The sequence below is a fragment of the Bombus impatiens genome, unplaced genomic scaffold (assembly GCF_000188095.3).
Source record: "Bombus impatiens unplaced genomic scaffold, BIMP_2.2 scf_0707, whole genome shotgun sequence".
NCBI classification, from domain to species: Eukaryota; Metazoa; Arthropoda; class Insecta; order Hymenoptera; family Apidae; genus Bombus; species Bombus impatiens.
The window spans coordinates 130,797-156,461 of NT_177126.1; the positions used below are offsets into that span (position 1 = coordinate 130,797).

The 25,665-nt window shown below is 27.5% G+C and overlaps 2 protein-coding genes across 7 annotated transcripts in view; one reads left to right on the top strand and one right to left on the bottom strand.

The window, feature by feature from the left end:
- Positions 1–9,721, bottom strand: part of LOC100745149 (DENN domain-containing protein Crag) — a 44,095-nt gene extending 34,374 nt beyond the window's left edge. Inside the window, exons 1-4 of one of the 4 annotated variants that reach the window (XM_033322883.1) lie at positions 9,154–9,721; positions 8,935–9,078; positions 8,460–8,790; positions 4,984–5,586 (exon numbers count right to left, since the gene is read on the bottom strand). In XM_033322883.1, coding sequence (XP_033178774.1) covers positions 4,984–5,586; positions 8,460–8,790; positions 8,935–8,970 — 970 coding nt within the window. In that variant the 5' untranslated portion in view covers positions 8,971–9,078; positions 9,154–9,721. Of the gene's footprint in view, positions 1–4,983; positions 5,587–8,459; positions 8,791–8,934; positions 9,079–9,153 lie in introns of those variants that run through there. The other 3 variants (XM_033322881.1, XM_012390065.3, XM_033322882.1) reach the window with 3 other exon arrangements.
- An 879-nt stretch (positions 9,722–10,600) lies between these two features.
- LOC100745270 (palmitoyl-protein thioesterase 1) lies at positions 10,601–25,231 on the top strand. Of its 3 annotated transcripts, XM_012390076.3 has the most exons (9): positions 10,601–10,930; positions 11,138–11,211; positions 17,575–17,722; positions 18,742–18,851; positions 19,327–19,454; positions 20,338–20,496; positions 21,703–21,820; positions 24,478–24,636; positions 24,866–25,231. In XM_012390076.3, the coding sequence occupies exons 3-9, from the start codon at positions 17,623–17,625 to the stop codon at positions 24,989–24,991; spliced, it is 900 nt and encodes a 299-aa protein (XP_012245499.1). In that variant the 5' UTR covers positions 10,601–10,930; positions 11,138–11,211; positions 17,575–17,622; the 3' UTR covers positions 24,992–25,231. The 3 variants fall into 3 exon arrangements, with proteins under 3 accessions (XP_012245499.1, XP_003492426.1, XP_012245500.1); XM_003492378.4 differs by lacking the exons at positions 10,601–10,930; positions 11,138–11,211 and adding an exon at positions 13,296–13,363; XM_012390077.3 differs by lacking the exons at positions 10,601–10,930; positions 11,138–11,211 and adding an exon at positions 15,570–16,466.
- Positions 25,232–25,665: the final 434 nt, after the last annotated feature.

The following is a 25,665-nucleotide window of genomic DNA, read 5'->3' on the forward strand; positions in this document are numbered from 1 at the left end:
CTAATAAATATATAAATAACTAATTATGTTACGGGGCAACATTAACAACACTAAATTAGGAGATAGATTGAAAAACACGACGTTGAAGATAACCGATCCTTAATCCGACTAATTCTCACCATGTAAGCACACAGACTCAAGATTGTCAAGAAGTGTCACTGGAAAATTCTCAAATAACAGCTTGTGGTAACTTACGTTCTTTAAAAGCTATAACCGCATAAACTGTAACAAATCAAAAACTTGCACAGAGATAGCGACGCGTACTGTGCTAGTTCAAGAGGCAAAAAGACAAATACAGGATTTAAAGATGAAGAAAAACAAAGCATCAAGTTATCTTTACTGATCGGCAATTTTTTCTTCTACTCGCAAATTTGAGTTAGTAGAATCACATCCGAAATTTAGCAATTCCATCTCTACTAACCATAAGGATTATTTTTAAATTACCATGTAAATTCTTTAAATTCTAGATATAATGGAAAACAGTTAGAAAAGACCGATTTAAAGTGAAATTTTTAGTTGAGGTATTTTCACAGATGTTTAAAGACTACAGCAGGGTAATAGTATCGAAAATTCCCTTGAATCGATTTTAGGAAACAATGCTTCAATGACAGTTTGCCGAAAGAGCATATGATAAACCAATTTTCAATCCTATACCTCCCTATTAGCAAAATTGAGTGCTAAAATTATGCTTCAACTTGCTTTTATTTCTATAATAAACATATTTGGTCAAACAATCAATAACACAAATACACGTTAATTATAACATATCATAAAAATTTTTATTATCTTTTGAGACTATCTTACCTATCCAATAAATATGTATTGTTTATCGGAAACATGTTCACCAATATGAATTTTGACAATGAACAATTATAGTAAAAAATGATTTAAATGTTTGTGTAATGAATAAATTAAAATTATTTAAATTCACGAATAAAGTTTAAATTGGAAACATAAAATACCGTTTAGTAAGTGTTTCAATTTTTAGTTGTGTTTCATTTTATTTGTACATTGTACATTGCATATATTTAATTTATGAATATATTCATTATAAGAAGAAGGTTTTTGCTGAGATCTAAATAAACCTCTTTCGGATTGGAAACAGCGTTCTCCTTTTTTTAAATTGCGTTTTTTATAAACAATTGTTACATTGTGTTAAAAAATTGAAAAAAAGTTTGTCTACACTACCGGCCGTAAATATTAGGAAATCTATTTGTTATATTTATTAGATAATTCTAACAAATTTTTCTTTACCTTGTGTTTACGTTACAAGAAATATATGATACAGATGGTATAATAGATCGATAATAAATAATAATATGTATAACTGAAGAGTGAAAACAATGAAAAACGTACAATTTATATGAAATAATTATGGCCGACAGTGTATGTGTGGTCTGGCAGCGAACCGTGCGCACATTTTTCTGCGGAGGCTGCTCGGGACGGTATGGTACGAGGATATTTCCTTTTCTCGCTGTGCAAATACATTTTTTTCACCAAACTCACCGAGCGAAGAAATTCGTTTCTAATTTGGCCGTTTAACAGCTAGAAGTGGTAATTCCTCAAACCTACTTTTCGCTGAATTTCTGAATTTCTCCTATAAATATCGGCGACCAATATCCTATTTATCTCTGCACATATGTATATACTGACGGTTCTAAAATTTAAAACAGCACTGATTATGCAATTATACGTATCTGGTCAATTGATCATAAAAGTCAAATTTCATCATGAAGCTTCTACATATCTCTTTTTTGAGTTTAACGCGTTAAAACATGCCATGGAAATGATAGAAAATGTTCGAAACAAATATGTATTTCGCTACTTCTTACGATTCTGCAAATACCATCCAAGCAATCCAAAATCAATGGACAAACAACTCCACCATCCAAGAATATCAAAAATCTTAAATCAAGACAATCCAAAATAATAATTCCGTCATAGTAATCTGAATCCCTTCTCATATAGGCATCGAAGGAAATGAAAGAGCGGACAGAACAGTCAGAAAAATAGCTGATTCACCAACCTGATCGTAGCGTAGGTGCATCGTTTGAAATCGTTCTTTCTTATTTAAAAGAAGTAATACAAGAAAATTGAAATGAAAAATGGAAATCATCTACAGAACCACGTTTACCATCGACCAAAGATAATTTTTTTTAAACAATATACCACGCTCGCTATAACAACGCAATTAAGTTACCAATATCAGATCAAAAAAGAGCCCCCATCCCGCGACCTGTACACAATACATGACATCTGACAGTAGAAGAACGCTTCATCATACACTGCATGCATACATCATACAGACAACGATTTAATATGAGGACATCCTAATGAACATCCTAAACGACAACTTAAAGGACAAAGAATCAATGTAAAGGTTAATATAATATTTAAAACCTACCAAACGTTATGACAAATTTGTTCTCATGTTTGTTTTCTTATGTTGCTAGTAACCGGTATAAGCAAGTGATGCGACATTAAATAATAGATATAGTAAGGCACTTTTATATTCGGAAGCAAGAGGTGAAAGAGAAGATAAATTCTACTTATCCCGGCCCTATGATATCTAATACATTTTGTTTGCGATTCATTTTGAAATGAATTTAAAAAACAAAGTTTGTTCCTTATTCGACGAACTTCTTCTAAAAGTTATACGATTTATTATTCTCGTTTTATCACACTAGATACACCAGAAAGTTGCATAGGCGGACTTGCATTTTGTGTGTATGTTTTTCATGAGTGTTTAATGTTTAGTATGTGTGTATAATGCGTATATTAACATATACTTCTAACATCTATTTTTAATGTATATTTAGTATGTGCATTCAATGCGTGTCTGTTGCTAGTATCTGTATTTAATATATATACAAATACAATTTGTGTACATGTACATATATACAGTGCACAATCACACATTAAAATTATGTATGAAACTCATGCACTAAAAACATATATACGAAATGCAAATCTGACTATGCGACCTCTTCACCAATGTCAGCTGCGTACTATTCATTGAAAGTGTGACGGCAACGAAAAATCGTATATCCACATTTGTGAAATCAATGCAAAGAAGAGGCTTTTATCCTGGACAATCTAATTCAAAGATCAAAAGATTATGAGAAAGTAATTAGAAAATAAATTAAAGTAAAGAAGTTACAGCAGTTCAGAGATCGATCATTTTTCGATCAAAATTAATAGTCTTATAATATTACTGCGAGGCGTATAATAATGTTTGCAAAAATAACATTCAATTTAAAAAAAATATTCTTAAGGCTCCAATTTTTTGTTTTTTAAACTTTTTGTTACAAAAGATAAAAGATGATATCTATCAGTTTGTAAACAAAAAGAGTCTCAAAATAAGTAAAGATATAAACTTATTGTTGGAGAAAAAGTCCTTACTATATGCCATAAGACTTGAAGATATCAAAGAAGATAATAATTACCATGTATATGTATTTCTTTTCCTCATTAGGTACTACGAATACTACTTAATGAAACCTTTTTATAGCTAAAATATCAATATTTAAAAATAAATACTAAAAATAAATACTAAAGCTCCTTGATAAATAGTAAGCAGTAACTAAATTTGAATATGTGTAGCATTTTTGTTTGAACTACGTATGTGCTTATTAAATATGAATTCTATTGTATGTAGCATAAAACTGTTCTAATATTTTTTATTGTTATTATTATTATTATAAATATATATTAAATATGATAATGTAAATTTTAACTTATGATAAAGATTAATTTATAATTTTAATAAAATTAGAATCAAATTTAAACAGTAAATAATTGCTATTATAATAGTTCACTTCATATTGTTTCCCTTGAATATAGGATATCCAATAAATTGTAGGAGATGATGATCCTTTATAAAAAAAAGTAAAGCATAGAAAATAAACATTTTTGATTGCTTTTCTAGTTATCAAGAAAAATAACTAAGTATATAATTATAATACTACAGGTTTAGGTTAAATAGGTTTAGTACTAACTGCATTTAAATCGTAATCTTAATAATTTATTTTATGAAACAATATTAAACTATTACTTCTAGTAATAAATGATAAGCAATATCTACCCATGCTGGTATAAGCAAATCTTTCTTTAGTTTTACAGTATCAAATATCATGAATTAATTGCAACACGCTTTGTCTTCTAAGTTCCTCAAAAACAAGGATAAATCTTTGTTTTAGTTACTCAGCACTTGTTATTTCTTCCATATAAACAATCTTTATTTTTTAGAGATAATGGATGTCAAATCTAGGTTCTAATCGTGCATGCAAAATCATGGTAATCAAGCAATTTTGTTGCTGAAACTAATCCAACAATGATAACAATTCTTTAATACATATATTACATCGCTATTAAAATGTGTTGATGTGATCTGTTAATAAATTGAATTTTTTAATGCTTGTAGTGAAACATCTCCAATTAATGAAAATAATTCTTCTCTCAAAAAACACAAAAATAAAGTATCATTTAAAATTGATAAGAAGAAGTAAAGATTAATAATTTCAGTCTCATTTCATTGTCTATTATCTACAAAGTTTAATGCTTTTTAAACTACAATATCTAAACTACCAATATATTAATATTATTGGATAACACATATGATTATTTAGAATACACATATAATTCTTAACTAAGAATTTGATCACATACGAAATGTACCTATCTTATATATCATAATTTTACATTGAATTTCACTTTTCTCGGAAGCAATCAAAAAATTTGATCTACATTTTTTGTTTACATAATTTTCTTTGGAAGTAATTTTATATAATCAGCTTCATTGACATTTTACATCTTTTACATTATGATTTATAGGACATCCCATATGGTTGTTATATAAAAAGGTAAAGCAAAGAAACCACTAAGTGAGAAAACTACATACATGTATATACATACATATGTATATCTCAGTCATGAAATCATATCTACATCATACCATATATAAATATACAAAAGATTTCATACCAGAATTCTTCATATTCTCCATGAGTACATCCGCTGGTTGTTGGTTTTCCTTAAAATTTGGTTTATCCATTTCTAATTCGAGTTCTTCATAAAATGTTATTGCTGATCCATATATCTTTTGAGCTGCATCAGCAACTGTCAAAACAAATGTAGAAAACACTGGCTTAGGTTTACATGCTACTTTGGGCCAGCATTCTATTGTTGCTCCCATTGGCAAACAAAACATTGCCACAGAATTTGGAAAAATAAAACTGCTGTAATCAACTATTGGATATTTATACAGTATTGTAGGTTTAAAAGATATCAAATTTGCCCGATTCATAGATTTCTTATAACACAGAAACACATCACTACCCAACATGCCTTTGTTCAAATTTTTATTGATAACACAGAATGCATGTGGGGGAGTTTCTCCTTTATTTGTTAATATTACACAAATATCAGTCACGACTAATGAGTTGCATGGCATTTTACGAGTTGCTCGTCTATATGTCACAAATATTCTTGCAGCTGAGTTATTCACATTAGCTAAATGTCCTTTTGGAGTTTCTAATATCATTTCAGCATCTTGCATTATACGTTCTTTACCATCATATATTACACCTGTAACATATACCTCTTGAGAATTGAAAAATTGTCGATATACAGTGGACAAAAGAAAGTTTAAAAGATAAATGAAATATCATCATAATATTACAAAACAGAATTATATTTAGTCCCACTGGGAACCTTGAATTTTAATATTTCAATCTTGCTTTTATTTTAACAAACAAAACGATTTATAATATTTTAGGATATTTGACATAGGACCAAAACAAGAAACTATACATACTAATAAGAACTTTTTTATATTTTATTCAAATTTGAAACATTTTTTACCGTTAGAAAATTGCTACATATAAAGTAATAATAAAAGCTAATAATAGCAACGAATAAATGTAAAGCATATTCCATACAAAGATAAATAACTGTTATCAATATGGTATAAAATATTCAATACAAAAGTTATTAATACTTATATATGCAACTACAAATTTTAAACTTTCTTTTATCTGTAATTATGTACTTATTTAAACTATATTGCTATAACAATATAGTTAAAACATCAAGTTTACCACATTACAATTGCATGAATTTAATTTTTACATAACATTCTTCCATTTATATTGAAAGTACATTATTCATAACATTAGGTTCATGTCATCATAACTAATGCACTTAAATTAAAAAATATATATACTTTTGATTCTTTAAATTGAGATACAATGAAAAATCTTTATTGAATTAATGTAAAATATCATATAAATAGTGTTGCTAACTTTTATTTAAAATTATTTAAAACATTTTATTTTATTAAATATATTGATGAATTACATGTATGAATCTAATTTCTATGTAATACTATTCTAAAATGATACGAAAAGTAAGAACATGCAATATTTTATCTATAAATTTTAGAATGTTATGTTTATAATAAAGATATAACAAAGATTTTAATATCTATTTCTAATAATTGTTATGAAGAAATCAACAAATATAATAAACAATATCTTTTAATATATTTTTTAGAATTGTACAAATTGTACAATTGTGTATTTCACACATACAAAGTACACATTCTTCTTTTTTATAATTTCAAACGCCATTCAATTATGTAAAACATACATCCTTATATTTAAACATATATAAAATAAATACTTTTTTAAAAAGAAAAGTTGTGCCAAATATATATAAAAGAGCATGGTAATATTGAATTGCTACACTTTCAAAATTAAAATCTAAAATGCAAAAATGTTAAAAAGCCCAATTATTAAAATAGCTAATATAATAATATCACTGATATTAAAATTTTATTTCAGTTCGTTAATTTTTTTTCAATTTTACAAAATGAAAATTTTCAAAATATTAATATAATATTACTATAATAGTCCAAATAATAACTTTTACAGTTTTCTTATCATTTTCAAAGATAAATAATCACATAAATAACAAATTTAAAATTATAAAAACAAATGTGTATAATTTTTATGTGTAATATATAATTTATAAACTGATAAAAGTACAATAAGGCGAATACAAAAGTACAAAAAGTACGATAAGGCATATATATATATATAATATGTACTGAATATTTATAATAAACAAATCACATTGATATCTCCTATTTGAATATTAATACAAGAAATATATTAATAAGAATTTCCAATCCAATGTTTTACTTTCCTACATTATTTTATATTAAGATACTTTTCCCAAAGTATTTGACGAAAATCTAAAAATTACTTGTTTTTAGAGAGTTATCATATACTTTCATTGGTTACAAAAAATGGATATATCTTCAAGAGAATTTCAAACTTATTTATTACGTAAGTACATTATAAGTATCCTTGGTTTCAACATCAGTAAAATAAGCTTTCTGTCTCACATAATTTTACAAGTAGAATTTAAAGATTGAAAAGTCATAGAACTATGATACCTGACTTAATGATTGTATGTTATTGCGTTCTATAAAGTTATTTCAAGCTCATTATATTCCACAAACACATACACTTTATCAAAATTTAAAATTTAATTTCAAATAATATGTAAAACTTTTGTACAAACTACTAATGTTTTCAATATCTGTTCTCAAAAAACGTGTAAGTTAACAAAATTTCTATTAACTTCAATAAGAAATTAAAACAATATTATGAAAAATGTAAAAGATATACTTAATTAAGAAACATATCTTCAAAACAGAATATATTTTAATACATTATAATATCTTCACCTTTTGTGATAATTTGTTTAATGATTTGTCCCATATATAAGTTGCAAATACTGCATATTCTTTTTTCTAAGAATTTTGTTATATTATTTTGGCAACATAAATTAAATTGATATAATTAACTAGCGTTTTCACATATTGCAGTAAATGTTTTTTAAATTACGATATATTTTAAATATAAAGATTACAAGATATAATGATATATGAACAATTAACAAAATTTGTAGTTATAAAATATATTATATAGGCAGGTAACATAAAATATATAGCAAAAGAATATAATATAAACAGAATGCAACACAATTTATAAGTATGAAGAAAGCTTCAAATACCAATGATTAAAAACTGAACACAACTATCTTTCATTTCACATTGAACAAGATGAAAATGTAAGACTAACAAGTTATAGTGAGCCTGGTAACGTACCTAAGTATAATATTATATATGTTCAAATTTAATAAGATAAAGAAGATTATTGATTATATATTTCGATACTGTCTAATGAAAATCAAGCAATAAAATTTTATCATTCTAATTTTTTAAATACAGTAAGAAAATTAAAAAACTAATACAAATTTTCTATTTCATTCATTAACAAAACTTTTATTTTTATTTACTGCCTAATTATAAAACGCAATATACCTGTTATTATAAAAGACACTTAATAATGGTTCTCAATAGCTTAGATATTTTAAAATTTTTATCTTACCTATATCAACTAATGGTGGTTTATCACGCCCTCGTCGATAGCATAAGTAACATTCATTTGTTCTTAAACTTCCATGATTTAAGTCTGCAGGTAACCCTGAAACAGTATGTTCTAACAAAACATACCCTTCTGGACATTTTTCACCCAATGCCGGAAATATAATAGCAAGATCAGTAATAGGAGGTTTCATATTTGTGTCTTTTACATGTGTTCCTTCTTGATACCAATCTTCTAACTGGTCATTTTCATTATCATTATCAAAATCATTGTCTTGCCCTGGTAAACCAGCAATAACAAAGTAGTCTGCTACCCTCCTTTCGTCCATGATTATCTAATTATTGAAATTTAATAGTATAACATACTACGTTATATATTACGTATGACATAGTTTAATAAATATATTATAATGCACTGTAATATATAATACATGGCACAGTATAATAAATAATTTTATAGTAATTCAAAATAAATTTACCAACTTTAAATAACAAAACTGATCTTCACATGGCATTGAAAAAATCCTTTTTTATCTTTCCTCATGTATCTTAAATATTGCTCTTATTGATGATTAGTAAAAACAATTGCATTTGACCAATAATCATTATTCTTCAGAAACATCCTATAAATGCATAGAATTAATCGTTACTTAAACACACTAATAATTATATTAATAAAATACACTTTACGAAGTTACCTCCTGTAGAGTATATTTATTCCAATCATTCAGTTTTTTTTCAACTATATCTTTGTCTCAAACTTCCCAAGGTTATCACTTAATACAAACATTAAACTTAAATTTTGAGGAAAATAAGTATATATTTGTTCGTATATTTACAATTTTCACAATTATCCTGCTAAAAACGTATTTTCTGGAAATCCAGAATTACACACATGCTGATTTAAATTGTACATGAGTTTTCGTGTAAATGCAAAAAGTTATGAAATAAATGATCATGTTTTTCTAAAGTTGATGGGAAAATTCAGACAGTAAATATTAAATCACAAAAATTAAAATAGTACTAATTGTAGTGTTTGTAGGTTTTCACAAATATTTTACATAATAATCACAACAAAACGTTCTGCACAAGTCGTTTTGAAAGTTAAATATTTCTAGGCTATGTGTCATACCAACTACATATCTTATACGCGTTTACTCTAATCACGAGTGACGTTATTGAAATGTGACGCAAATTTTGTATTAAGAACTAAAATTTTTCTATATTATGTTTCCACTTTGTTGTTTTTAAATACGCATCAACGAATTATTCAATTGAAAATTATAAAAGAGAAGATATTTAAAAATTTCATAAGTATCAATTTTTTAAACTATGCATATCTTTATATATTAGCATAAGTAAATGTAATCTATTATTATTTTTCTTTGAAATAATATATATACTAATATATACATATATATATATATATATATATATATATGTATATGTTGCTATTTTTTTTACTTATAATAATTCTCAAGAGTTTTAAATATACGATGTAAATAACAAAAGTGTGAGTATATATATATGTATATATATGTATACATATATATATAGATAGATATTAAATGAAAGAATATTATTATAATAGATAATATACGTATATACTTAATGCACGTATAATAAATACAACTGGTACAGATAATACAGAATGTGTATTCATTTAGATTTAATTGTATTTAATTTGTTAGAAATTATTCTTTTTATAATAATTTTCTAATATGTATATGTAAATATTATCTGGTATTCTTTTTGAAACTAAACATTAATATTTTTCAGTGATGAATAAAAATAAAGCTAGCAAAATATTATCATTCATTATTAACTATACTCACATTTGATATAAAATAACAAAATTAATAAAAATTTGTGTACACAATTATTTATGTATGTGTGTATGTATATTTAGACGTAAAATATCTCTACCTACACACACACGTACACACGCAAACATGTATGTAATATCACCGAAGCCAAAGCATAAGTATTTAAAAAGCCAGAGAAAATAAGTACTTTCATAAGTTAACCAAGGAAAGGAGCATAAGGTAAGACGAATAACAGATATCCAATAATAAAGAAGGAATAATAAAATAGCTTTATTTAAAAATTGTGGGGGTAAATATACATCTGTTTTATATTTTAATAATTTTTAATATTCTGCACAATATTGAATAAGCATTCAATTTATTATGTCAGAACCTAGTGCAGCTTACAGTGTATGCTCCATTAATCCACGTCTACGGCATTCCATGGTTATATAGTCGTATATATATATATACGATCACGCCATATACTTATATCCCCTGATATTATTGGTGTTATTGGTAATGTTGGTAATATCTGGTATTTTAGTTAATTGTGCAAAAATTGGCAACACTTATTCGTTAGTTGTTGGAGTTGGATGTTGGTAATACGATTATAATGTCAGAGAGAAATCTCTGATAGAAAAACGGAATAATAATCAATTAAAATCAAGTAATATATAAAATTTATTGTAATAATTAAGTAATTACGTATAAAGTATTTGAATAGTGTTGTGATAAATAGTTATAGTGCAATTATGTTAGTAATAAAATATAAAGAGCCTATGTTTATTCTACTTTTCGTATCCGCCTCCCTTGATATATAATTTAAGAGGTGTTATTCAATATATGTATTATATATACATAAAACATTTTTCAGGATTTCTTACATGAAAGACTTTAAGGATAAGAATGAAAATAATAAAATGGAATGAAATCTAATATCCGGGAACGGTACGTTTTAGGATAAATATATATATCTTAGTATGCTCTCGTTTTTACTTTCAAAATTTATTATTTTTTCTATCTTGATATAATCATACAATTTTTATGTGTATTGTTTTTGCTTATTACTTGAAGTGGTGAAGATATACACATGTACAAGATATGAAATTCAATGTCAAAATTTTTTTATTGCATCAGATTTTATCATAAGGATACAAAATTTAGAAGGAACCATGGATCGCATATCAACTGTTGCAAAAAACCCAATGCAGGAAAAATAATATCTATTGCACATTTTTGCAAATAGATATCCCAGATCCATCATTATATATCTCATATTTTTGTTTCTTTCTTTCTTTCTGACTATTTAAGCAGCCATGAACTCTCATTTGTACATTTAATTAAGCCAAGCTTTCTTCTAAGATTATGCATTGGCATTAGATTTTAGATAAAAAAATTATTGAATTAGTCAATAATGGTATTCCATTTCCATTAGTTAACCAGTTCATCAATTTTTAAATGAAATGTTTACATCTTGCAAAAGAAGAGTTTCTAGAAATTGTTTACACAAAAGAAATTATTTATAGTTTGGATGAATTAATTACATCCATCGAACAATCAAAACATTATAACGAATATGATTTTTCACTACCTAAAGTGAATGCATAATTTTGGGGAGACACAACCAGAATGTAGAAATTAGAAATGCAAGTCTGGGACTGCTTAAAATATATCAAATTACATAGCTCTGTGCAACCTTTCATTGTTTCCCATCATTAATAACTTAGGCTAAAGATTGTTGCACCTATAATGGAAGTAAAAAAGACATTGGTATGTAATAATTTTTTATACCTTTAGATTCATCATCAGTTTTTCTTTTTAAGGTTAGTTTGCCAAAATATACATGTATATGTATAATAGGATGAAAATTTAGCTATCTATATAAAGCCATCAAAAAAGAATTTGAAATTATAAACTACAAAAATCACAGAAGTGACCAATTTATGTTATATTCAATAATAATATAATGGCTAATAACTTCAGTCTAGCAGATAAATTCATATAGTTTAAATAATGTATTATTATCATGAAATGTTATAAGTTTCTATTGCTTTTCAAAAATGTATTTCAGACAAAAGTTTGATTATATTCTAATACATATAATTTCTGAAGATTAACGTTTTATGATTTTTTCATATACGTAAATACATTCTGTTGAAAGAAATTTATTGATTCTCTAAAATTAAATTTACATTACAAATATATTATCATCAATTATAACCATATTTTTTTCTTATATTCTCTTATTTTATAAAATTTAAAGGGTTCTTAAGTTCTTTTCAATATCTTGGGAGTATTTCTATATAATTTTATTAATATATCCAATTAATAACTTTATCAGAATATAGCAAATAAATAGCAAATATAATTTATTTAGTAGAAAGGTTATTTCTAAAAATCATAGTTGAGAGTACATATACAGTATATATCATTTTGTATAAAATGGTTTTTTATGTTTATTACTGTAAAACCATACAATATATTTTTTGAAATTATGAAAACATTTAATTGCAAAATAGAATCATAATTTGATATCAATATCTAGTAAAAGTAAGATGTTAAAATGTTCCCCATTATATTAAACAATTATTTTAGTATCAATGTTATGTAAGTGATAAAAACTACATTAAATCAACATTAGTCCAATATATAAATAGTAAAAAATTGTATTAAATTAATATTTATGACATATATCTTGCAATGAAAGTAAATGTAGTATTCTTACATTAATAACAGTAGTAATGAATATAAATGTTTTATCTGAAATGATTATCAGAAACGTTCGTGACCAAAGGAAAACTAGAATGATATCTGTAAAATTGTCTAATTTTTATTATTTTAAAGTGAAAGTAGCCTGTTTACATTGGTTAGTTTCAATTTTTGCCTTATTCATCGTTTCACTATTTTTTTAACGATCGTGTAATTAGGACTTAATATTATTATTTAGATATGTATATACAATAATATACATATGTATATATGTATAGTATTTACACTTTGTATTGTCTGCATACTATATCAAGTTAAAGTTAATCTAAACGTAAGTATAATAAACTTTCAGTATTTCATGAAACCGAAACGGCTTGTTGGATATATGTATGTAAGTAGATACATATGAATGAATATATAACTTATATTGATTGCAGAAGTTCCATTATTCAGTTTAATTGTATAATTAGTTGCTATAGTTTAACATATATTTCATTCAATTACGCCAAATTTTCATAGTGTCATAAATTTTAGGATAACCATGCATAACCTATAAAATACCAATAAATAATCATTGGTAAATGGTAAAGAAGCTCATTATTATTATTATATAGTATTAATGTTGCTTTAAGCCACAAGAAATTTTTTTATAAACAACTATGTAAGACACACATTTTTAACGTTGTCTTATAAAGATAAGAATTAAAATTTTTAATTTAAAAATGCTCATTGCGTAGTGACATCTGAAGTATGTATAATAATTATAATATACATTTTGTTCTATATTTTTAACTACTTAACAATTTTATATCACGTCATAATACCTTTTTTATACTAATCATTACCTACAAATACAATAAATATTAGAAAATGATAATAATAGTTTTAATATAAGGAGTTCAACTGTAATTATATATATATATATACGTGTGAGTTTTAACATTTACATGCATACATCAAATAGCATACACAAATCAAAGTATAAAATTACTTAACAAATACATAAGATGCGTTCGATGCGTATATATCTCATTTCGCTACATATGTCATTATTACAATTAATGAATATTTATCTTCTTAACTATAGCCTATAACAGGATTTTGTTTGTGCCTTGAGATTATATTATATATTAGTAATCAATTCTAATTTAAGGAATTATACGAATTATAGTAACGTAATAAACTGTAATATAAACATATAATAAATATTTTGACGGAGTACAAAAATGTACTATGTATAAATTTGTCGCTTTCTTGCCTTTGTCTATATTTTTCCCCGGACGACGTGATCGTTCGCGATCATTTTTCGACAATCGATCTTTCTAATTACAATGATCACTTTTTAAATTAGTAAAAGAGAGCAATCTTTTTTACTAATCTTTAGTTAGCCTATGCGAATTTATAAGATGCTTTAAGACATTAATATGTATATTTACGATATTTATATCGATACAGAACTGCAGTTTTTTTGCAAATGCGCATAATAAGAAATTTTATAATGATGTTGATGGAACTGCTCAAAAATTTATTGCATTTACAAGTTTCAAACATGAAAACATGAAAATTAAACTATGGTTTTGGACGAAATGTTTGACTGAGCTATAAGAAACATTGATAATATATATTAGGTTGACAGAAAGATCATTCAATTCTTTTTTTAAATTTTTAAATCATTTTATAACAGTATAAACAATTAAAAGCAACAGAACTAACCATAGTTTTGCGTCGATTGCAAATACTCAACATTTCACAAAAGTGTTTTTAAATGTCAGTCACGATGTCACAGTGGTTTTGTATAATATATATACAGGGTGGTTGGTAACTGGTGGTACAAGCGGAAGGGGGGTGATTCTACACGAAAAAACAAGCCGAAAATATAGAATAAAAATTTTTCGTTTGAGGCTTTGTTTTCGAGAAAATCGACTTTGAATTTTCGCTCGGTACGCGTGCACTTTATCACGTTTCGTTATAACGGATCTCACTGTAGATCGTTGTCTCGATGGAAAAATTTAAAAAAAAAAAGAAAAAAATTTTTATTCCATATTTTCGACTTCTTTTTTCGCGTAGAATCCCCCCCTTTCCGCTTATACCCCCAGTTACCAACCACCCTGTATATTCAAAGATTCTAAGAATGTTCGAATACTTTCGTGAGCCACTGTACATTAATGTACAAGTGTACATATACTGACTCGCAAGAGTTTGTATATTGAGAATAATATTGTATGTTATATCAAACATTCCGAGAATTTATTAACATCGTAATGTGACACGACTGTCATGATCATATTAATTCACTTTAAAATTAGCTTGAAAATGCACATAGAATACGTAGTAATGTACACAGAAGCCATATAAAAAGATGGCATATGCTAAAAGATCAACTAGCTTTATTCGTATGTTAATCATAGCAAATTTTATGTTTAAGTAATTATTAATGTCGTTGTTTCATACGTTAAAACTAGTGATACGAATTGAAAATCCCACCGAAAGTGAAATGCGGCCGCACTGTCGCACCGTTACGCTTTTTGAATGCAGAAAACGTTCGTGCAAAAGAAATTAAAAAAAGAACAGTTTACAACGATAGGATTATGAATAATTGGCACGACAGTGATTGTAGAGGATGTGATTGTAAGCATTCCAACCTCTCATTACTGTGAAGAGAACTTAAGGCATAGTGCCTGCGATTTCATTAAAAATGTTGGACGCATTAAACGAGCCAGTTACTGTTTTTCTACAAAATTGAGAGAGTTTTTGGGAGGACAATACTTCGCAGGAGACGATAATTTAAAGTCCATTTATACACGATCAAGCCGTATCCGTTCCGTATCCGTTCTGTATTCGTTCCGTGTCCGGATGTTTATGCGTTAATATTTACACCGGCGACCATCCGAGATGTATCTCTTTCCAATTGAAAACTTATTGTTAGCTATGATAGCTATTACTAATAGCTAATAACTTTTGGATGAAGAAGAGGAAGAAGAAGTAAAGCGACAAAAGAATAAAAGGCCGATTCAACGTACATTCGTTATAAGAACCGTAAAGAAAAAGGAGAATTTCATTTTTACAAACGACTAATAGATCACGGACAGAAGTTTTACGAATCTCTTCAGCGTGACACAGTATAAGAATACTGTATATAATTAGGCGGTACGTAGTTTTCGCATCAAGTGTTCTTCGCTACAAAAGATAGCGTTGAGATGGCTGTGGCCATCCGTGCTGTGTTAGGCAAACAGAAAGAATATTGAAGATTACCAAACTACCAATTGCATCCGGGATACGTCGTGTCTATTAATGACCAACGGACACGGCGCGGATGATGTATAAACTTGTGTCCCTTCAAAGTGAAGTAGTGTAAATTCAACGTTACATTTAAAATCTGAGGCACGGCAAGAACAGGGAACGGACACAGCCTGAAAAAGAACGGCGCGGTGTGCAACGATGGTTATGCGAACTGTGGATTCGCAGTGGAAGTATTGAAATTGTATATGACGAAGGTATACAATATATATATATATATTGCGTGTGTGTATGCGTGTGTGTGTGTGTATGTATATTGTATACCTTCGTCATATATAATTTCGTACAATACGTATATATACGTATAAAGCTCATCTCATGTTACGATAAGTGTTAAAATAGGAGCGGCGATTGTATTGAAAATATAAATAGAGAAAGCTTTTTAAAATGCAATTGTATTATTGTTATTTCAAAATAGATATTACTTTTTGGACGACTTTAGTAGAAGTTACAGAATATTTATTGCAGGTATATTTAATAAAAAATTAGTGTATAGTATAAATAGCAATTTTAGGGATATAACAGGCGGCATTATTAAATATTGAGGTTTATTCTTATATTAATATGGTAGATAATCGATCGTTTAAATAATTTCGTGACCTCTGCGAAATATAATATACTTGTGTGTAGTTACTCCTATACATATCTTGAAATTTCTATACATATTTTCATATTTGTTTGGAACTTCAACAATGTAATCATAATAGTTTTATAATAGTTTCATAATAGTATTAATGTTTTAAAATGCTTCCTATAGCACGCATGAATGCACAAAAAAGCTTTAACCTTTTCACTTTAACACAATTTCGAAACGTATAGTTTCAATCGTTTAATTAGTTAAAAAACTTGATTTTTCGATTCTTTCTTAGCTAATCAGTTCGGAAAATTCTTTGCAGTATCGCAAAGGAAGGACAGGTTGTCAGTTGACATAGTATAGCTCTACAACTCTATATAGTTTACCGTAATTCTCATTCTCTAATTATTTATTTTATCTCTAATTATTTATTGTGATCGTCAAAAATTGTAAACTTTAACCACTGACCGAATTTATAAACTTGCTATATCGTTCTCGCTTACCAATACTCTTGATGAAAGAGATATAATGAAAACAGAGATATAGTGAATATATTGAGAACAAACAAGTTTTGAACATCGAAACAGAAATTTGAGAAGGTCTAAGGCGAAATGTCAAATTAGAGCTGTGTAGTACTTTCTTTGTAGATCCAAATTAATTTGTAACAGTAGATTTGAATAGCGATGCAAGGATAATTCTTTATAGTACTATATAACTTCTTTCTTTTATAGGAATAATTGTTTCATACAATCCATTCGTATAAAAGGAATTACATAATAATGGGAAAATATATTCTATTACTATTCTTTTTTTCGTATATATATCAATTTGATGGCGTGCAAATTGATTCTCCTCCAGTTGTTCTATGGCATGGAATGGGTAATGTTTTTCATCCTTTTTATACGATGTACCTATATTAGTAAAACTCTATTTATTCGACATAATTAAGAAGCAAGACGTGTCGACTAACTGGATCAACCAGATAATACGTGCCCGCTAGTTCCAAGCTTCGCTGTTTATTATTCGTGTAATCGGAGTTAATTTCCATATATGAAATCTGTTAAGCTAAGTTTGAATTTCGCTATGCTGAATTTTGTAAATAGGCAAATACCATAATAAGGCAAAAATTATTATTCGTAGAAGCAGTGCGTTATGTGGCCTGAATTCACATAACAGGAAGATATGTATTCGATAAATCGGGCATTGTGATGCATGTCAGTTCGAATAAATGGAGTTTTACTGTACAGATCGATTTGTCTGAGAACACTCAAATATCTCGAAAAATATGAATAGCACGAAAAAATGCTTCAGACAAAAAGTGTATGATATCGCGAGAGACATACTATATTCTTGTATATTTGATTTTGCGATGACCTTGAAACGTCCTGCGAAGATCATATCCAATTTTTTAAACGGGAACTTACATCTTTTATTACATATTTTTATAACTGACTTCGAGACGTTTTCAAAATAGAACTTATTATCTATGTATTAAAAACTTGTGTCGTTCGCACCATTCACTATCGAGATATAAAATTTCGAAGTTGACAGACCGACTACATACAACTGACTGCTGGAAACTGACTGACGTAATTTTATTTTAGAAAACCAAAAATTATTGTTTTGTTTTCGTGACGTACAGAATTCGAAAATATAAGTACTAGTTTTTTATCTGTCTCACATTCTAAATCACTTCTCTTAAACTACCATAAATTAGATGAATGTTACTATTGATTTTTTATATTACTTTTATTTTATTTCAAAACGATGATAGCACACAGTAATTAACATTTTTTATGATAGCATTAATATTTAATTTTTTATGTAATAAGTCTAATAACATGTGTTTGTATACAATAGATACTAGATATTATGGTTAAAAGATAATATAATTTCAGGAGACAGTTGCTGCTTTTCGTTTAGTTTGGGAGGAATAAAAAAATTGATAGAGAATAAAATACCTAACATTTATGTGTATTCTATTCGATTGGGAAATAATGAAATAGAGGTAGGTATTTTTGTAATTCTTAATTATTTATATAATAATAATATCTTAAGTTTATTGTACATAAATAGATACATATTTTTTGAATTTTGAATAATCTAAACTAGATGATTGAAAAGTTGTAGTAACATCAAATTGTGCTCTCCTCGATACCATTTAACTCATGTTTGAAAGGATTTGTAGTGTACCAACTATTGTAGTTGATAGAAACATATTTATATATTTATATATTTTATTTATATATTTATATATTTTATTTATTTAATGTACATACCTTTTCTAACTAAAAGAGGATGAGATAAATCTGTTAGATACTGTTTGAAAATTCTATAAGTGTTTGAATATTAATGCGAGTTACTGTATGTTTACGTATCTCAGTTTTGCTCATTAATAGCTACTAGTCAGTGATGTTCCAATAACCGATGTTTTGTTGGGCAGCAAGCTAAATGTTTATTGACACTTTATTATAATATTTTAGGATGTCGAACATAGTTACTTTGGAAATATTAATGAGCAAATACAAGAAGTTTGTCAACAATTGTCGAAAAATGAACGTCTTAAAAACGGTTATAACGCTATTGGATTTTCTCAAGGTGCTCAATTTCTGTAAGTATTACTTATGAGAAAATTAACAAAATTAGGTATTTGATGGAAGGTGTGATTTATCTATAAAAGGAGTTTATTATTGGATTTCACAGATAGATATCTAGTAAATGATATACAGGGTGTATTGAAAATCAACAAGCCGAAGGTCGATAATTGTGGTCGTGTAAAAGTATCAAAAATGTAGAATGTCAATTTTTAATACAAGGCTTCGTTTTCGAGAAAATCAATTATGACGCATTAATATAATACGTATTATGTCGTTTATTTTCTATCTGACTGCGAAGTATAAACATAATATAAATAATGTCAGTGCAAGGGACAATGGAACATTAACATTATTTTTCAAGGGGACGATTGAATTGCGACCTATAATTCTTTTTGCAAAGTTGCTCTTCGTTACAAGTACTATGCGATAGAATAAAAAATTTCATGCTGAATTTTAAGATGTTGGAGGTGTTCAAAGACGTAGACTCACGCTGTGGCAGACATGACACTTAATTTCAGTATACCCTGCACATTGTACATACACGAGCATATATGCACCAGCAGATTTACATATATAAGTACATATATACGTACATATGTATATATTTGTATATGTATACCTACACTAACCCTAGTCGGTATTACAGTCTTAATTCTCTTATATGAATACATACCATACATAAATAATTTGGAGGTTGTATTTATCGTAATCACCCAATAGTGGTATTTGGGCTAACGACAATATGACTTAAAACAAAACAAGTTCAATAAATTTTTTAACAGGCTAACGAAACTTGAAAAAAATGTTTGTATTTCTAAAGTAAATTCAATTTTATAATAGATGTGTTACGTACAAAGATGATATTGGAATAATCATTTAATGCTTTATATATTACAGGAGAGCGGTAATTCAAAGATGCCCCAATCCCCCAGTTAAGAATTTCATCTCCTTGGGTGGTCAACATCAAGGCGTTTTTGGATTGCCAAATTGTGGAACATTGAAACCTAAGATTTGCAACTATATAACTCGCATAATCAAATATGGAGCCTACTTACAGTATTGATTTTTAATTTTTACTTTTGTTTTCTTACAATGTCTTACATACCTACATTATGTTAATTTAAATAGGTGACACATAAAGTTGTGCACAATCATAACAAATATTAGGTTGCAAATGAACAATTTCAGCATTTTGATGCATAACTCGTTGATTTTAGAAGTTACATATTTAATTTTTGTTTTCTGCATTTGTCAAGTTCACTGTCCATGAAGCGTCGCTTCATAGAAGCATAAGTGCATCGTTTATTGTTGCAACGTATCTGTGCTTCTGTACTAACTATTGACAATGTTAACTCCAATCGTCATGACAAAAACGGTTCGCTGCTGTTTCATGGAGAGCTGCACATTACTTTATAATGATCACAGCATGGGAACGTACTGTTAGCATCAATGCGACGCTTCATGGATAGTGGGCCTTAGCGTACCATTTTGCAGTCATTTTGGTTTGTTGTTGAATGAAGCTATCCCGAGTTGATATTTAGAAGTAATTATTTCTACGCATTCAACGTACTAAAGTTTTCGGAAAGTATAAAGACTGAAAAAGTTGCTATGAGTATTGAGTCATTGACACGTTCAACGCGATGCAGGTCATCAGTGATCGACGAAAGATTCCTTTTACGTTCCTATACGCTATCACGAACGTACAGTTATAGGTAGAATTCATTATAATGTTACTGACAGATTTTCGTAAATATTTCGTAAAATAAGACCGAACGGCGACTACACTTATAGATGAAAGTTGTTTAAAATCATGTTCCTGATAACATATCAAAAAATCATCGAAATCCAAGATAGCTTAGCTCTCTAAATAATTACCGTATTTATACGTACCTCTTTTACCAATAAAGCGTTTTTTTATAAAGATTTACATTTCATTTGTATAGTTTTAATTTTTTGTATTATAAGTGATAGGAAATTTATTAGATATAATCAGACCTCATTAATTAGTAATAACAAGTATAAGTAGTGTACAAAGTATAAAATACCTTTTGTAGTCATTATACTTATACCTTTTGAAAGGGATTGTAATATTGTTCTTTTAACATTTATATTAATTTACACTTTTATATAATAGCAATAACTTTTACCTATATGTGTATAATTATTACATAGTACATATAAAATATAAAGTATATATTCTTTTATAAATACTTTCATTTCAGTTTGTTACTCATGTTATAAAATTATTTTATTTCATTATAGAGCAGTTCAAGGAAAATTTATTCAAGCAACGTATTGGCATGATCCATACCAAGAAGAAGAATATAAAAAGAAAAGTATGTTTATGGCCGACATCAATAACGAGCGTTATATTAATGAGGTAAGATATCTATATGTCTACATAACACTTCATCCTATTAAAAATGACAATTATCTAATAAGGAAAGTTTCCTAAGTGAGTTATTAGTTTCAAAAAGATAACTATTGCATGTTCTAGTTGTTAGTAGCTGCTGCTCTATCTCCTAATAACTAAAATGAGTGCCATTCGCTCGGAAAATTTGATATCGGCTGGAAAAATGACGTCAAAGTCCGCCATAGGCACATCCGAAAATGGATATAAATAACAGTTTTTTGTAATTATTTTAACCTTTGGCTTTTTTTCTAAATACATATAAGTGAAATAACTACAATAGAAAACAAACTTGGATCTCAAGTCAGGTGTTAGACATTTTTTTATCCATTTCCTCGAAGTTCAAATTGCATTTGACTATACGTACTTATATACATATACATATGCGACTTTATGTATCTGTACACGCTAATGTTTCTTTCATTTTTCTACTAATTTAAGAAAAGGTTACTACTAATAGAATATTTTATTCTGTTTCAAATTTTAATTCAAAACATAATTCTTCGGTCTACATGATAATTATAAAACTTTATCCTTCAATTATAATTTAGAATACCGAAACGCAATTCGAACTTTGAGTGGAATAGATAAAAAAGAAATGTTTAACACTTACCATCTGACTGAGACCCAAGTATTTTTTCTATTCCAGTTATTGCATTTGCATTGTACTTAGGAAAGTATGGAAAATTTTAAAAATTTCAAAAGGGTCATTTATTTTTATTTTTGGAGCTATGTAAGGCGGACATGGACGCCAATTTTTTCTACTACGCCAAATTTTTCGAATGAAAGGCACTCGTTTCATAGTCATGGAATTAAAATAGAAGTACTTTATTTCAAATGGATTGGTAAATATCATTTTTATAAAATAAAACATGAATCCTTAGAATACATCATAACGTACTTAATATTAAAATTATTATTTTACATAAAGAAAGATAAGAAGAACGAATAGCAATTTAGTAACTATATATGTACATCAATATATAAAACAATTTATGTATATCAATAAATAAATGGTAGATATGATACATTTTTTTATTGCTTTTATTTGTAATAAGAGATCAATTATTGACAGTAGAAAATTCTGTGATGTCAAAAAGTATATGTATAAAAATGAAGGAAGTTTGGAATTAACACAGTAGAAGAAAATGTTATATGTACAATTATTCTTCATCATGCTTTTTTCTTAATGTTACAGCTTTCCTTTTTCACTATGCATTTTTGCATTAATATTATACAGACGTAGCAAATACGGTCTTACAAGAGTGTACCGGTAAAAAGTTTTCATTTATGTTTCTAACAATATGATAACGAAATTCAATGATCAATCGGCGATCGTCCATTATTGCGTGCGCAGTATCACTTCTTCCTCTTACTGACACGAGTGTGGGTTCCGTAGATTTGCGCTTAATTTTTATACATAATATGTAGGCTTATGAACTTATTCTAATGAAGGCGTGACATAGATTTCAGTCCTCTGGTGGTAAGATGGCGCAATACTGAAATACGTCCTTCGGTCTCTTTGTTATTTATTTAAATCATCTGATTTATTTACATTTCAAACACATATTCAGTAGCGTTTCACAATTTCAGGATTTGTTTTAATTGAAACAATTCTTTGAGTGCTATTCTATTCAGTAGTATTTCTTTCGAAAAGAACAGCTTGAACAGCTGTTAATGTAAATAATAGGCCTTATATTTAATGTATTAATTGTGGAACTTTGAATTGAAAGATTGATAAAATCGCTGTTTTCTTTAATTAAATGACGCTTACGACTATCTACAAGAGAAAATTTAGATAAATTTTCTACACATCTTTTTAAAAATCATCAATTTTATGTCCAACTTCATTTATGGTTACATACTTATTTTTCTACTTCTTTACTGGTTATTTATCTGGCTTAACAGAGCCAGTTGTAAATGTAATATAGATATTAAAAAATGTTATCTACTTACTTCATGGATAAAATCTTCTTTTGTAAAGTATAATGAGCATATTTTCATAGACGATGATAATATACTCTTGCCCGCTTTTAGAACTTCCATCTAAGCACTGAGGCGGTCAATAATTTCCAATTGATTTAATTTATTTTTAGTTTCATTATAAATTTTTATTTTCCAGAGGAAAGTAGTAAAAGCGGACAGTGTCATTTTTACATAAAACTATACACAGGGGAATATATGTTACTTCTACTTTCTCTATAAGGAAATACCATTGTGTAAATTTTTATAGCTACTTAAATAATTATATGAATCTTATTATACCGATCAATTTAAAAGTATTGAGACAAATTTAAAAACACTAGCTTTTCACTACGCGCCCATTTAAAATTTAAACATTGATGATCATATGGACGAGCATTACTCGACCTATCTTTAGTAGTTTAATTTTCTGTTACAAGTTGGCATATCGAAATTCTTTGTTTCCCAAAATGAAAACTAAAGTATGGCAAAAACTCAAAGAGACAAGGAGAGTGAAAAGAGAGTGCGAGTAAATCGTCTCTTTAGAGTTGTGAATTCCTTCGCTAAGAAGTCAAGTAGAACTGAGGGTGTGCGAATACCCTTTAATAATTGTTGTCAATTACGTTCTTACTTTATCTTTAAATAATATTGAAATTTCTTTCCAGACGTACAAAGAGAATCTTCAGAGATTACGTACCATGGTACTAGTTAAATTTACTAATGATACCATTGTCAAGCCTACAGAAACGGAAATGTTTGGATTTTACAAACCAGGACAGGGATCGTTAATTCAAACATTGGAACAATCTGATTTATATCGTGAGGTATAGAATTTTATATAGGTATCATTAAAGGATTATTGAAAACACAAACGTCGTTTTTTAGCTTTTGTCTGGTTATAAGCATCTCTGTTTAGTTATAACGATTAAAAATAAACGTTATAGGTTCAGTTATAACGAATACTTGGCAAAATTAATTGAAATTACAATTGCATTTGAAAAAATACAACTGCAACGAATAATTTCAATCAGAAAATAAATTTGTACATTTCAGGATCGTTTAGGTTTGAAAATGTTACACGATTCTGGGAGAATTCATTTTCTTAATGTACATGGGAACCATTTGCAATTTACGGAAGACTGGTTTGTAGATAATATAATAAAAAAATATTTGTTATAAGGATTAATAACATTAAATAATGTATAAAGAATTAACCTTTTTAAAACAAATATTATATATGTGTATACATATGCACATTTCACTATCTTTGCTTAATACATATATCATTATTGTATCTACGTATTCCCTTCACTAATGCACATTCTTCTCCTGTAATTGAATGCTATCGCAATAATTCAAATATGTATACTTTTTGTAAAAACTATACCTATTCATCAATAAATTTTTGTATCTATTATATTTCTCAAATATGGAGTTATCTAAATTGAGTGTCACATCTTTAAATTGAAATGAAGTACAAATTATTTGAGGTTTGTCTGATTTCTCTATTTTAACATCAGATTCATAGATAGATACTCCGTTACAATAATATGGAACACAATATCTATCATTTAGGATTTCTCTTAGTTTTTTTTTTCACGAGCTCGACGCGTTTGACTCAATTTTCCACTAAATTCTCATATAACTAGGATTGGATTTCGTCAATGGCGACTATAATATTGCTTTTCAACTCGTCAATCGTGTCTGGACTCGACGTAAACTCTATTTTGGAAAAGTTCCTATGAAAAAGGTCTAACGGTGTCATATCAATATATAATGTTGGTTCGTTAATAGATAAACTTCTATACTAAATTTTAGCAATTTGCACACGTTACCGCACTGTATAATGTTCC

Coding starts and splice junctions, on each gene's coding strand:
- LOC100745270 (XM_012390076.3), top strand. CDS start 17,623: ATGGGAAAATATATTCTATTACTATTCTTTTTTTCGTATATATATCAA. Junction 17,723..18,741: donor TGTTCTATGGCATGGAATGG/GTAATGTTTTTC, acceptor ATATAATTTCAG/GAGACAGTTGCTGCTTTTCG. Junction 24,637..24,865: donor AATCTGATTTATATCGTGAG/GTATAGAATTTT, acceptor TGTACATTTCAG/GATCGTTTAGGTTTGAAAAT.